Below are 13,961 nucleotides of genomic sequence, written 5' to 3'. Positions count from 1 at the left end.
GGGGACGGCCGGACGCTCTTCCCTCCGTCTCTGCTGGGTGCACCTGCGGCGCCTGGAGGCTCGCGGGGGGCGGGGCGCACCCCCTTGTCGCCCCGAGTATCCCCGCAGTCTCGGCTGGCTTCTGCTGGGCACGTTGCCCAGGCTCGTCTCTAACTGCCAGGAGGTGGGCGCTCGGGTCCCAGAGAGCCTGTGTCCCCGCAGCCCCGGCGGCAGCGAGCCGGTGGCGACGCTGGGGCAGGTGGAGTGTGGGCTCCTGGCTCACCTGCGGCTCTGGCTGCGCGCCGGGGTGCTGCTGGTCAAGTTCCTGCCCCTGCTGCTGCTCTACCCCGTCACCTACCTCGACCCCCGCGTGGCCTCCCTCTGGCTCCGCCTGCTGCTGAAGGCCACGGAGACCTCGGGCCCCACCTATATCAAGCTGGGCCAGTGGGCCAGCACCAGGCGCGACATCTTCTCGGAACCCTTCTGCGCTGTCTTCTCCAGGCTGCACGTCCGCGTGACGCCCCACCCCTGGGCGCACACCCGCCGCCTCCTGCAGCAAGCCTTCGGGGAGACCTGGGACCAGGCCCTCTGCTTCGAGCACCTGGAGCCCGTGGGCTCGGGCTGCGTGGCTCAGGTTTACAAGGCCCACGCCAACACCGCCTTCCTGGGGGAGGACAGCCTCCGGACCCTTGGGGCGGGCGTCTGGGCCCTAGGGGGCTCTCGAGAGCGCTTTGGACCCTCTGGGAAGGGCCAGCAGCCTGAAGGAACCCTTGCTGACCAGTCATTTCTAGAAAGGCTGCTCCTCCCCCAAGTGGACGTTGTAGAGGTGGACACATCACGCCCTGGCCACCCACCTAAGCCAAAGCACCTCGTCCCTGTGGCTGTGAAAGTAAGTGCCGGGGCTCCCAGCGGGGCTTTTCTCATCTCTAACCCAACAGCCCGCAGCCCACTCCCACGAGGCTGCAGCTTGGGACCCCTCCCTGCAGATCACCCCCCTCCACTGCCTTCCTTTGGTTTCTGTTGGGCTGGCCATCACGTGCAAGCTGAGGGAAATGGGGTGTGAGCAGTCTGGCCAAGGAAAGGGGGGAAGGCTTGGCATCCTCTCTTTCTTGGAGCATAGAGGGACCACCTACCTTGCTAAGGGACAGTGTGGCTCCCGGATAGACTCCTCACTTTCCATGATGGAGACCCACATTGCACTCCTGGTCAGTGCACTGCATGCAGCCACCACCAGGCTGACCCAAACAGACTAGGTGCCAGGTACCCACTCCTAACCCATCATCACGGTCCGTAGGCGCAATTGTACAGCGATAGTAAGTAAAGATTATAGTAAAGTCATAGAGAGCATGAGCGATAGTAGAGAGATTGAAATAGTGGAGTCAGACACATTTCATGGTAGCATGCTCACCTCAGCCTCACTTGGTGGTCCACATGCAGAGAGAGAGAGCTATTTATTGCTAACCAAGGCTTTTATATTCTCTGGGGATGTGCAAGCCCCTTAATTACAGGTGAAGACATACATCACAGGAAAGGGTTGTGCTATAGGTAATACAGTAATGGGAGGGGGACGATCTAGGGGTATCCACGTAATAGGAAGGGGCAGTATTGGGGGTACACATGTGACAAGATGGGCAGATCCTAGATTCAGGATGGTGGCCTAACTTTGGATGTCACTGAGCAGGTTTGACCTGTTCTCTGGCTCACTATAGTGGTGGGACCAGATAGTAGTCTGGCAGCTGACAATCATTTACCATTAGCTGCAAGCAGTGTCCTAAGTCTAACATATATTTGGGAGAGACAATTTGGGAGAAATCTTTCTGTTTCCCACAACTAGGAAGTAAGGCTTCCCACCAAAATAGCCACTGGAAACCCTGTGTACCGCAGCAGAACATGTCTTATCCACAAGCCATTGAGGGGATGGTGCAGGACGGGCCTGTGTTTTATTCTGTTGTGCGCCCCAAACCCGGCCCCTGCCCTCTAGTCCGTTCCACCTCAAAGGCACTCACTGTGTAGGACAGAGTAGAACTGCCCCTTTGGGTTGCTGAGACTTTAGGTCTTCACAGGAGCAAAGAGCCTCATCCTCACTGAGCTCCTGGTGAGTTTGAACCACTGACCTTATAATTCGCAGCTCAGTGCATAACCCACGATACCACCCAGGCACCTTTCTTGTGCAGATTCACCAGTCTGGGCTCAACTTGAAAGCAGCTCATGGTTGGCCACGGCCCTGGGGGAAGGACCAGTGTGAAAGGGTCGGGGTAGATTGGCTGTGGTACACCCAAGGTGATGGTGGTTTGTGGCTTCGGTTGTGTTCATGGAAGTTTACAGAGCAGATTCGTTTCCCATTCAGCAATTTATACAAATTTGGTGACATTGTAACCCTGTTGACATTACAGCACCCTTCCCACTGCCCTGGCTTCCTGCTGCCATTCATCCTTCGTTCCGGGCCCTTCCTGCCGCCTTACCTCTGTTTGGGGGCAGATGCTGCCCTTGAAGTCTCATAGGATTGACTCATGTACAGTTCCCTCTGTACGATGGAATCTCGCCAGCCTCGCTTCTGGAGTCCTGGTGGCATAGTGGTTACACATGGGGTTGCCAACCCGTCCCTTTGAGGGGGAAGGATGGGGGCTTTCTGCTCCTGTCAAGCGTTGCTGTCTCGGAAACTCACAGAGGCAGTTCAACCCTGTCTTACAGGGGCCCAGAATTAGAAAAGCAAAAGGGAAGAACACGCTCAACATATCTGAAACTTAAAACTTGCAACTTTGAGAGAGTCTACAGGGAAAACATTGAACGACACAGGAAGCATCCAGAGAAGATGGAAAGACGACAGAGTCGCTGGACCAGAAATAACGAGCCGACAGCCCACCATATCAGGAGGTAGCATATGAGCAAGAACCAATGGTGCTGAAGGAAGATTTTCAAAAAGCAAGGTTCCAGGATTGACGGAGTGCCCATTGAAATGTTTCAGAAAGCTGAAGACGCACCGGAAGCACGCAGTCGTCTCTGCCAGGAAATTTGGCAGACCGCTACCTGGCCAACCCATTCCAAAGAAAGGCGACCCAACAGAATGCTATAGAATGATATCATTGATATCATCACACACAGCTAAAATTTGGCTGAAGATCATCCAACAACGGTCCCGGCAGCACATTGACGGGGAGCTGCCAGAAGTTCAGGCTGGATTCAGAAGAGGACGTGGAACAAGGGATATCATTGCTGATGTCAGATGGAGCTTGGCTTGAAGCAGAGAATATCAGAAAGATGCTTACTTGTGTTTCATTGACTTTGCAAAGACATTCAGCTGTGTGGACCACAATCAACTGTGGGTCACCTTGAGAAGAATGGGGATTCTGGAATACCTCTCTTTGTGCATGCAGAGCTCGTACATGGACCAAGAAGCAGTGGTGCGAACAGAACAAGGGAACGCTGCCTGGTTTAAAATCAGGGAGTGTGTGCGTCAGGGTTGCATCCTCTCACCACACTTGTTCAGTTTTGTGCTGAGCACATCCTCAGAGAAGCTGGCTTATGTGAAGAGTGTGGCATAGGATGGGAGGAAGGCTTATGAACAACCTGCGGTGTGCAGATGACAGCACCGTGCTTGCTGAAAGAGAGGACTTGAAGCCCTTCCTGCTGAAGATCAAGGATTGCAGCCTTCAGTATGGATTACAACAGAATGTAAAGAAAACAAAAATCCTCACAACTGGACCCATAGGTAACATGCTAAATGGAGGAAAGGTTGAAGTTGTCAAGGATTTTGTCTTGCTTGGATCCACAAAGTGTGGTCATGGAAGCAGCAGTTAAGAGATCCAAAAGATGTATTAGGGAAATCTGCTGCACAAGACCTCTTTAGAGAATTGAAGAGCAAGGCGGTTACTTTGAGGACTAAGGTGCACCTGGCCCCAGCCATTTTCCATTGCGTCATATGCGTGTGAAAGTTGCCCACTGAACAGGGAGACTGAAGAAGAATCGATGTGTGTGAATTGTGGTGCGGGGGAAGGCTATTGAAGGCACCACAGACTGCTCAGAAGACAGACAGTTCAGTGTTGGAAGAAGTCAGGCCAGGGTGCTCCTGAGAGTCAGGTGTGGCAAGAGTTCATCTTACATCTCTTGGGGCATATTATCAGGAGAGACCAGTCCCTGGAGAAGGACATCATGTTTGGTAAAGTGGCGGGTCAGAGGAAGGCTCTCTAGATGGACTGGCATAGTGGGCCGCATCCAGGAGCTCAGGCATAGCAACAGTTGTATGGATGGCACAGGAGCGGGCAGTGTTCTGTTTGATTGTGCATGGGGTCGCGAGGGGCTGGAGCCCACTTGATGGCACACCACCACCACCACGACAAAGGGTTGTGCATCAGTATTGACTCAGTGGCAGTGAGATGAGCAAGAATTGACTGAAGAGTCGTTTATTCTCTTCTCATGAAAGCCGATTGCCAAGAGTCAGCATTGACCTGATGGCTGTGAGTTCGGTGTTTGGTCTCGGGAGAAAGTTGAGGCTTTCTACCCCTGTGAAAAGTTGCAGTCTCGAGAACTCAGAGAGGCAGTTCTACCATGTCCTGTCAAGTTGCGATGCGTCGGTGTCACTGGATGGCTGTGAATAGTCTTCGGTGTCCTCTCTTCTGGGCCCCTGGTGGCATACTGGGTTACTCGTTGGTCTGCTAACCTCAAGGCCAGCAGTTTGAAACCACCAGTGGCTCCTCGGGAGAAAGATGAGGCTCTGCACGACTTTCGTGAAGAGCGACCATCTCAGAAACCCACAGGGGCAGCTCGACTCTGTCCTGTAGGGACGCCCTGAGTCAGCATCGACCTGACGTCACTGACTCTCTTCTAAGCATCTGGCTGTGTCTTTTCCAACACAGATTGGTTCGTTCTCCCGCAGTCCGTACCATATTGGATAGTCTTCACCAGCACCATCCTCCAAAGGCTTCTGGTTTGTCAGCTCTGCGATGGTTTGGGTCGGCCACCTCTTAGTTCTCAAAGTGGCCTCTCTGCTCTCTCACACTCGAGCGAGCTCTTTGGCCTCACGCTTCCCCGACGCATGCAGCACGTCGTTTATTTTTTCACTGCTGCTTTTGCGCGGATGATGGTGGCCCCAAGGAACATGAAATCCCCGACTGCCTCTGCCTCCTTGCGCGCTCCACCTCTGAGACCGCGCGGGCTGAGTGGGGCCCTGTGAATGGTAGACCTGGGACCTGCACGAAGCTGCTAGCAGCGCCTCCCACCTCTCTGCTCCTGCGGGTGTCTGTGGCCCCAGCACATGACGAGACACAGGCGTGCTGTGGGTTGGGCCTTGGCCTGCTAACCACAAGGTCGGCAGTTCAACCCTGACCCCCGCTCCGAGCCTCTCCTCGGGAAAGTGATGAAGCTGTCTGCTCCTATAGAGATTTTTATTGATTTACTTTTATTTTAATTGTTAAACTTTGTACTGTGAATGGGGCGAATGCTCCCATAAAGATTGGCAACGCCTTGGGCACGGTAGAGTGTTACTGTGTGTTGGAACTGACTCGGTGGTATTGGGTTTGGCTCTGGGGGTGCCCGGTTCAGGGCGTGACTGTTAACCCAAAGTTGGATGGTTCCAGCCCATCAGCGGCCCCAAGGGAGAGTGAGCTGGTGAACTGCTTTGGTAAAGATGACAGCCAAGCGACACCTGGCGGTGCTGCCCTGTCCAGTGGGTCCTGCTGGCTGGCACACAGCCATGGAGCATTTCCCTAGCAGAGGCTGAGATTTGGATGGCCTGTGAGTAGCATGCTGGCTCTGGCCCCACCCCTAGGGAGATCCAGGCTCACACTGTTCCCAAGCTTCGCAATGGGACTATTTGGCCTGTCCCTGAGAACCACGGCCTAACGTGGCTTCCACACTCAATGTGGAATTGAAAGGGTACAGGCGTTTCCCACCACCTTATGTGTGACAGGACTTGGCCCCAACTCCTGAGGCCAAGCTGAGCGCAGTGCCCAGGAGTCCTCTCCAGTGTCAGGGGGCAGGCTGGTAGGGTGAGGGGGCCCCTTCCCGTCAGTCCCTCCTGCGAGGGTTGGCTCCCTGGCCACCACTGCCGCTCTCACCACCCATCTCCTGCAGGTGTTGCACCCCGGCCTGCTTGCCCAGGTGCGCATGGACCTGCTGCTGATGAAGATGGGCAGCCGAGCCCTGGGGCTGTTACCAGGCATCAAGTGGCTGAGCCTGCCCGAAGTTGTGGAGGAGTTTGAGAAGCTCATGGTCCAGCAGGTACCACCCCCCCTCCCGCCGTTCTCTCTCTAGGGGCCCCCGCAGCACACCAGTGAAGTGCTCGGTTGCTAACCCAGTATGATCCCAGGCTTTCCAGTGGAGACCCTAGAGGCAGTGCTGTCACGGGACAGCACCGACGACGACAATGTGGTTCTCTTAGCAAACGGCTTCCCCAGGCCTCTCGCCTGTGGTGCCGTAGTGGGTAGATGCTGATGGCTGATGTGACAAAGGGCACAGGAGCCTGGTGGCTTCCATGCCACATGGTTCTGCCTCCCTTCTAGCAAAGCCCTGTGCACCTGTGCTAAGGGAGGGGGCTGCACCCAGCACCCAATTCCTCAGTGTGTGTTGGGTGGGGCCACTGTGATAGAAGAGAATCTGGAAGGTCCTGTCAGAGTGGGATGCTCAGCGCCCCATGGGGGACAGCTGGGCCCCCATGGAAGGTCCTGTCAGTGTGACAGCTAGGCCCCCATGGAGGATGTCGTGGGTGTGGTGGTTGGCCCCGTGGAGGTGGTCTTTAAGGTGTGGCTAGTCCCTTTTTCCCACAGCCTACCGGTCAGCGCTTGATCACTGGCCCGTGTGACTGAGAGCACTTGGGAAATACCAGGGGGGATGACATGCTTGTGGTGACACAGAAAGAGCTGCTTCTGCCTCAGCTAACCTTGCACTGCAGTGCAGAACAATCCTCAGCCAGGCCACATGCCCTGCCTGCTTTCCAAAGCTGACTGGGGAGATGGGCCCGGTGGGGCCAAGGCTGCGTGCAGACCTCCGCACTGGCTGCATGCGGGCTGAGAAGTGGGCCGCAGTGTCCTTGACGCCCTCCGAGCTGAGGGTCTCGGTCCCAGGGGTGCGTCTCCGTGGGCAGAAGGCATTGCTTTGTCCCGTGGAGCAGTGTGGTTCTGATCCTGTGAGAACAACGAGAGCAGAGGTAGCTTCTGCCCAACCACTTGTGCCTGGAGTATGCTCACACTTGACCACTAGCTGAGGGGTTGGAAGTTCAAACCCACACAAAGGCTTCTCAGCAGTCAGGCCTGGTGAGCTGCTTCTGGAAAGCCCCGTACCAGCCAGTCCTCCCGGCACACAGGGAGCACCAACAGTGTGGCTGAGGGGCGGGGTACAACTGCCAGTCAGGCCGGAGGGGCTGGGGTACAGTGCCAGTGGCCTTTCTCCTCCTCAGCTCACAGCTGGGCCAGACAGCGGCAGACATCCCAGTCGGAGGAGGGGTGGAAATCACGGATGAGGGTGGGCGGGTGCAGGTGCTTGTGGGAGGCGGGGAGGTGGGCAGTTAGGGTGCTCCTGGAGGTGGGGGACGGGGCAGTTCAGGATACTGGCAGGCGGGGGCTGGGTGCTGAAGGAGGTAGGTAGGGCAGCCCACTGTGGAGGTCGCACTGTGGAGTGGACTTTGTCCCGTATGTAGTCGGGGCCAGGGGCGGAGCATCTGGAGAGAGGGGACACCTACTGGCCTGAAAGGGGTAAGTGGCAGACTCGTGGCTCTGGGCCACCCCTTGTGTGGGGACACCAGGTGACGGAGTAGACCAGGTGGTGTGGATCAGTGCAGGTGGAGCTTCAGGGGCTTGTGGTGTCCACAGGGACTGGCCCAGTGTCGGGTCTGGACTGGAGGCCGAGAGTCCCTTCGAGGAGCCTGTGGGGGGTGTGGGAGGGGGGTGCTGCCCAGGCTGAGGCCAGCACCACCCAGGGGGCCCTGGGCTGAGCAGCCAGGCTGCTGCGCTTTCGGCAGGACCGGGTCCCCCAAGGCCGGGAAGGGTCTGGGGAGAGTCTTGGGTCTGCGGCCACCAGGGGTGAGAGCAGCTGGGCAGGGGGCCTTGGTGGAAGGCCTGCAGGCCTCTGCCAGCCAGGTGGAGTCACCCTGGACCCGCACCCACCCTCGTGGCTCTCCCCTGTAGATTGACCTGCGCTATGAGGCTCAGAACCTGGAGCACTTCCAGCGAAACTTCTGGAACATCAGTGCCGTCAGGTTCCCCACGCCGCTGCGGCCCTTCATCTCCAGGGAGGTCTTGGTGGAGACCTACGAAGTAAGACTGCCCGCTGGGCCTCCCTCTATCTGGAAGCTGGGAGAAAGGGGTGTGGACGGACGGGGTGTGGTGGCCAGGGGCTGAGAGGAATGGAAGTCAGTGCCCATCTTCCCAGTGCCGGTCTGTCGGGTGACCTGCCAGGAACCCTGGTGGCAGAGTGGTGGTTACATGTTGGGCTGTGAGCTTTGAGGTCAGCAGTTCAAAACCACTCGCTGCTCTGTGGGAGAAAGATGAGGCTTTCTAAGAGCTATATCTCGAACACGCCACATGTGGCGGTTCCTCGCTGTCTCACGGGGTCCCTGTGAGCCGGCATCGACTCGATGGCTTTCAGTTGGTCGGCGACCTCCATCTCCTCACCCCACAGGGTGGCATCCCCCATGCCAGCGTTGTCACAGGAGTCACGAGGCATGCACGCGGCACCGTGCTCTCGCAGCAAGGGCCAAACTCACATGGCCACTGCCCCTGCACTCCCGGGCCAGTCTCCTGAAGCGTGTCAGAGGTGGACCTGGGACATCTGTTTTGTCCCTCTGCTGCACCCTGGATGGGTTGCTTGAGAGGAACTGAGCCAGGGGCTCGCAGGTGGCACCGCTGTGAGGCCACCACAGGCCCAGGCAGTGCCCCTTCCCGTACAGGGGCCCCTGTGAGTCTGCACGCCGCCACTCTCACCTGCACAAAACCACTCACCGTGGCCAGAACTGCCAGCACGGGGGCCCGGGTGGCCACTCGGGTAACAAGGTCCACTGCCCAAGGAGAGGCTGGCAGCCCCCGCAGCCCCTAGGAAAGGAGCCTGGGGGCCTGAGCATGCAGCCCAGAAGCTTGGTAGAATTTTGTGCTACTTGTCACCCGCCCCGGGGTGGGGGTTGTATCTGTAAACAATGTTCCTTCACTGGCCCCTCCTCCCCCATGAAGCCACGGGCCCACTGGTGCCCCTGCGGCAGCTTCTGGGTCAGGGGGAGTTGTCCTGTGCCTCCTCATATGCGCACTGCTGAGGCTAGGACACTGGGTGGGGGATAGGCTCTGGGCCTTTCCGTCACTCATGGGGACAGAGCTGGGGTGCAGACTGCCCAGTGACGCTGCCCTTGCCCTTCCCCAGGAGAGCGTGCCTGTGTCCCGCTACCAGCAGGCAGCCGTGCCCGCGGAGCTGAAGCGGCAGATTGCCCGGCTGGGGATCCGCATGCTCCTGAAGATGGTAGGCATGGCGGGCGGGCCTGTGTGTCTGTCCACCCAGTGGACAGCGGTCTTGGGGCCATGCTGTGCCCATGCCCCTGGCAGGTAGTTCCTGGGTGGGGACGGTGTGCCTGCACCGGGCTGAGTTTTGGGTGTATAGGGTGTATCGGTAGGTGGGCATATTTTGTCACTCCTGGAGTCCTTTGGGGTGGGTGGGGGATCCGGGCATCAGATAAGTGCAGGATACAGATGGCCGGTTGGGGGCCTATCCCAGCCCAGCCCAGTCCAGGGGCTCATCGAGGAATGAGATACAGGAAGCCGGGGTGGTAGCGGCTGCTGCCCAGATCCTGCCCCCGCCTGGAAGGGCCTCCCGTTCCCGCCCCGCCCGAGGAGGTGCTGCTGCTGGTGCTGGGCCATGTGAGTTTCAGGGCCGACTCAGGCACGCATGGGCTCGGGCTTTCAAGGCTGGGACTGTTCAGAAGGTGACCTGTTGTCCAGGGAGCCAGCCCTAACAAATCATCATGGGTCCAGCAGGCGCGATTGTACAGCGGTGATAAGTAAGGATTATAGTAAAGTCAGAGAGAATAAGAAAGATGGAAGAGAGATTGAAATAATGGAGTCAGACACAGTTCACGGTAGTGTGCTCACCTCAGCCCCGCTCGGTGGTCCACGTCAGGATGTGGAAGGCAGGAATTGCAGGAGAAGAGCGATTTATTGCTGACCAAGGCGTATATATCTTTGGGGGTGGGCATGCGTCCTAATTACAGGTAAAGACATACAATAGGCAATGCAAGCAATAGGAGGGGATATACCATGGGCATAAGCATAACAGGAAGGGGATGAGCTAGGGGTGTACACATGATAGGAAGGGGAGGCACTAGTGGTATACATGTGATAAGATGGGCGGACCCTAGTTTCATGATGGTGGCCTAACCTTGGTCACCCTTGAGTGGGCTTGACCTCCCTGGGTTCTCCTTCAGGGAAACAATCTACTGCTGTCCTTATCAGAAGAGAGTGGGCCCTCCTTGTTGTGGGATACACAGTGGTGTCTGCTTCCTCTGCGTGGCTATAACCCTTAGGAAGAATAACCCCTGACCTACTTCTGTTGGCCTCCGAGTGTCAGTCATTCACCATGTGTAGCGAGCTGCTAAGTTTGGCATCCATGGGGGAGACAACGGGAGAAATGTTTCTGTTTCCCACAACCTGTCCTCTACTGGGTGGGTCCCTGTGTGGGTTTCAGACCTTTCAGTGGGGTGGGGTGGTGAGCTGGGCCCTCACTGGTTTCCTGCAGATATTTGTGGACAACTTTGTCCATGCGGACCTCCACCCCGGGAACATCCTGGTGCAAGGCGTCCACCGTCTGCCCAGGAGCCAAGAGTCTGGGCCGCCTCAGAGGGACGGCCTGGCCAGGTGGGCTGCAGCTGCCCTCCCTGACCCACAGCCCCTGAGGCTGGTACTGCTGGACGCAGGCATCGTGGCCGAGCTGCAGGCTGCTGACCTGAGCAACTTCCGGGCGGTCTTCCTGGCTGTGCTGATGGGGCAGGTGAGACGGGCCTGGCTGCTGTGGGGGCCCCTCTAGTTCCTGAGCATTAGACGAGGTGCGGGCAGGAGGTCTGTCTTGAGCACATGGGAAGGCAGAGGTGGAGGGCTGGGGGAGGGGGAGCAGGGTGGGGTGAAGGAGGAAGAGCTTGGTCCTAGAAGGCGGGTCCCGGGAGAGCCTGGTCCCCTGTGAGACTCTCAGCCAATTCCAGGGGCAGTCCAGCCCCTTGTGAGCTCTGTAGGTACCAGGACGCCCATGAGCCATGCAAGTGGATCCAGGGAGAGTCGGCCCCTGGCCCATTAGGGCCCCCTAGACCCAAAGAGACTGCTGGGCCCGGGTCCCCTGACACAGGGCAGAAAGGGAAGCACAGGTGAAAGGCAGTGTGGAGGGAAAGTTGGGCGCGGGTGGGGGTACCTGGGCCAAGCACCCAGCTCTGTCCACCCCATGGGTTCACCTCCCTCCTTCGTTTCTCTTCCAGGGCCACAGGGTGGCTGAGCTCATCCTGCACCACGCCCGGGCCAGCGAGTGTGGGGATGTGGAGGCCTTCAAGGCCGAGATGGCTGTGCTAGTGAGCCAGGCCAGGAAGAACACTGTCACCCTGGAGAAGGTGGGCAGGGGCTCGGCCGCCCGGGAGTGGAAAGGGCATGCGTGGGGGACTGAGTGGGGGTGATGCTGTGGGTGCGTTTGGGGTGTGCATGTGTGGTGCGTGTGAGTGTGTGTGTGTGTGTGTACAAGTGTGGCGTGTGAGTGATGTGTGTCGTGTATGTGTGGTGCACTGTGGGGGGGGGGCAGGGTGGGCTCCAGGCCCTGCCATCTCTGCCCTGCAACCCTCTTGTTTTCCAGGTTCAAGTTTCCAGTCTTCTCTCCAGCGTCTTCAAGTTACTGATGACGCACAGGGTGAGGCCCAGGCTACTCCTGCAGGCTCTCGGGGTGGGTGCCTGGATCCCCAGGGTGGGGGACAAGGCTTCTCTCCTCGGGAGATCGCAAGGGGTGGGGGGAGCAGCTGCTGCACCCGGGGAAAGGCAGGAGGAGCTTTCTAAGCCGCCCTGCAGGGCCCTGTTTTCGGTGCCCCCGCACCGCCCGGCCCTGGGATTGTAACCACCTGTGAAAGGGACAATGACCAAGCCCAGGGGAGTGCCAGCACGTCAACCCTCCTTCTTCTCACTGCCCACTCTGTGGCTGGGGTGGGGGTGCCCCGGTGGAAGGGGCCGTCTATCTGGTTACCGCTGCCATCATGCCTTCTCCAGACTGGCCAGTGTACCCACCGCCGTGACTTCTGTGGGACGGTGGGTTGTCGACGGTGGTAGGGTCGTCTCCAAGGAGACCGCGTCGCTGGGTTTAGAATGATGGGGGAAACCGGAATAGCAGCAAACCCAAATGAGAGAGACTGGCCCAGCGGGCAGTGGTGCACCCACGGACGGAGGACCAGCCAGCGCCCGCGCAGCCTCTCCTGAAGGAAGACGGGGAGCGGTGACCTGGTGACAGGTTCAGCTAGGTCGTCGCTGGCTGATGGGTCCCACCTGAAGATGACAGACGCCCCCCACCCTCGCGGAGGAATGGCAGATTCACAAATGCCTTTGGTGACAGCCCCATCCACATGCTCAGCTTGTAGACGCTGAGCTTTGGGCTTTCCCAGGAAAACTCGCGTTTTTGTAAGCAGAAAGACCAGCAGGATTTGCAGTATAGAACCTCATGGGGAGAAATGTGCAACCCTGGCCCCGGGCTCACAAGAAGGGTGTTGTGGGTTGCTGACCATCTGGCCCTGGACTGTGACCTGTGGGCAGTGGAGGAAGGGTGGGCTGTATGCTTGGCCGTGAGATCGTACAAGCAGGAGCTCTGGAGAGAGTGGCTGTCTTCAGAGCAAGGACAGAAGATGAGCGTGGTTAGTCGGAAGTTAGTCAGCTCAGCACATGGAGGTCAGGCCGTGTGGGAGGCCCAGGCTCCAGGAGCGATTCATCAGGTGGACCCCTCCAGAAAGGGGCTCCTGACAGAGCATGTGGTGTGCATGTCGTCAGCAACCTGGTTATGCTTTCCTGGGTGCTGGGCTACTCACCAGAAGGTGGGGGGTTCAAACCTACCCGCTGCTCCCAAGGAGAAGGATGAGGCTGTGTGTTCCCCTGAGGAGCGACGGTCTCCAAACCCACGTGGGTCAGCATGGGTGGGGATGAATGGGACGGAGGAAGGAAGGGGACTCTGGTTTGGCCGGTCCAACTTGTGGACAGACTTCTGGGACGTGGCTTGTCCCTTGTCTCCCACACCCACTATGAGGTGTTTCTTGACATCTACCACATCTTAAGGAAATCCTCTTTTAGGGACAGCCTGCAGAGCGGCACAAAGGGTAGCAATGGACTGAGATGGTGTGCTAGGCAGGGTCAGGCTGTGATGTCCAGGCTAGGAGTGGGCTCTGAGACAGGAAGTGATCCTGGAGGCCGAGTATGGTGCTCACTGTGTTGCTAACTAGAAGAATCAAGTCTTTTCCTTCCAATCTTCGTCATTTATTTCTACCACCATCTTGATGCTTTTATTGAAAGTGTTGCAGACAGAAGGGAAAGAAGTAGAAATCAGGACAGGTCTGCAAACGACTGATGCTGGCACCGTGGAAGGGCTGTGACTTTTTGAAATGGCAGCTCTCTGCCAGTTTGTCTCGTCAGGGGCTGTGCTACCCAACATCCCCCTAAGTCAGCAATCACGTCCGTCCTGTTCCCAATCTGGGGCAGTCTTGCGCACGCACGCCCTAGCTCTCCTCATTCCTCCATTCCAGTTCAGCCTGCTCCTCACGTACTTCCCTGCGTCAGACTTGCTGCAAGATCGGCCCGGCTGGCCCGCTGGTTGATTGGAGAGGAGAGATCACTAACCAGCCCAGAGGACATGCTGCCATTGGAGCAGAGCCCGCTGGGTGTGGTCTTCTAGAAAAGGGCCCCGGAGCTGTGGAGATCGTTCCTCCTGACTCACACTTCTGGGATCATCTGGGAATTACTCATTTTAAGCCATGTATATACACAAGGTTGTAACCCCCCAAAATTCTGGAA

At 57.8% G+C, this 13,961-nt stretch overlaps 1 protein-coding gene across 1 annotated transcript in view; it reads left to right on the top strand.

Moving 5' to 3' along the window:
- ADCK2 (aarF domain containing kinase 2) overlaps nucleotides 1-13,961 on the top strand; it is a 16,817-nt gene that overhangs the window by 1,353 nt on the left and 1,503 nt on the right. The window contains exons 2-8 of the mRNA XM_045288910.1: nucleotides 59-868; nucleotides 6,049-6,195; nucleotides 8,097-8,225; nucleotides 9,319-9,414; nucleotides 10,684-10,935; nucleotides 11,411-11,539; nucleotides 11,776-11,829. Coding sequence (XP_045144845.1) covers nucleotides 59-868; nucleotides 6,049-6,195; nucleotides 8,097-8,225; nucleotides 9,319-9,414; nucleotides 10,684-10,935; nucleotides 11,411-11,539; nucleotides 11,776-11,829 — 1,617 coding nt within the window. The remainder of the gene's footprint in view (nucleotides 1-58; nucleotides 869-6,048; nucleotides 6,196-8,096; nucleotides 8,226-9,318; nucleotides 9,415-10,683; nucleotides 10,936-11,410; nucleotides 11,540-11,775; nucleotides 11,830-13,961) is intronic.

This window comes from Echinops telfairi, unplaced genomic scaffold, assembly GCF_000313985.2.
Source record: "Echinops telfairi isolate 266 unplaced genomic scaffold, ASM31398v2 ScPeMD7_23;HRSCAF=83, whole genome shotgun sequence".
NCBI lineage: Eukaryota > Metazoa > Chordata > Mammalia > Afrosoricida > Tenrecidae > Echinops > Echinops telfairi.
The sequence above is the reverse complement of the archived record's forward strand: the minus strand, read 5'-3'. Positions and strand labels throughout refer to the sequence as shown.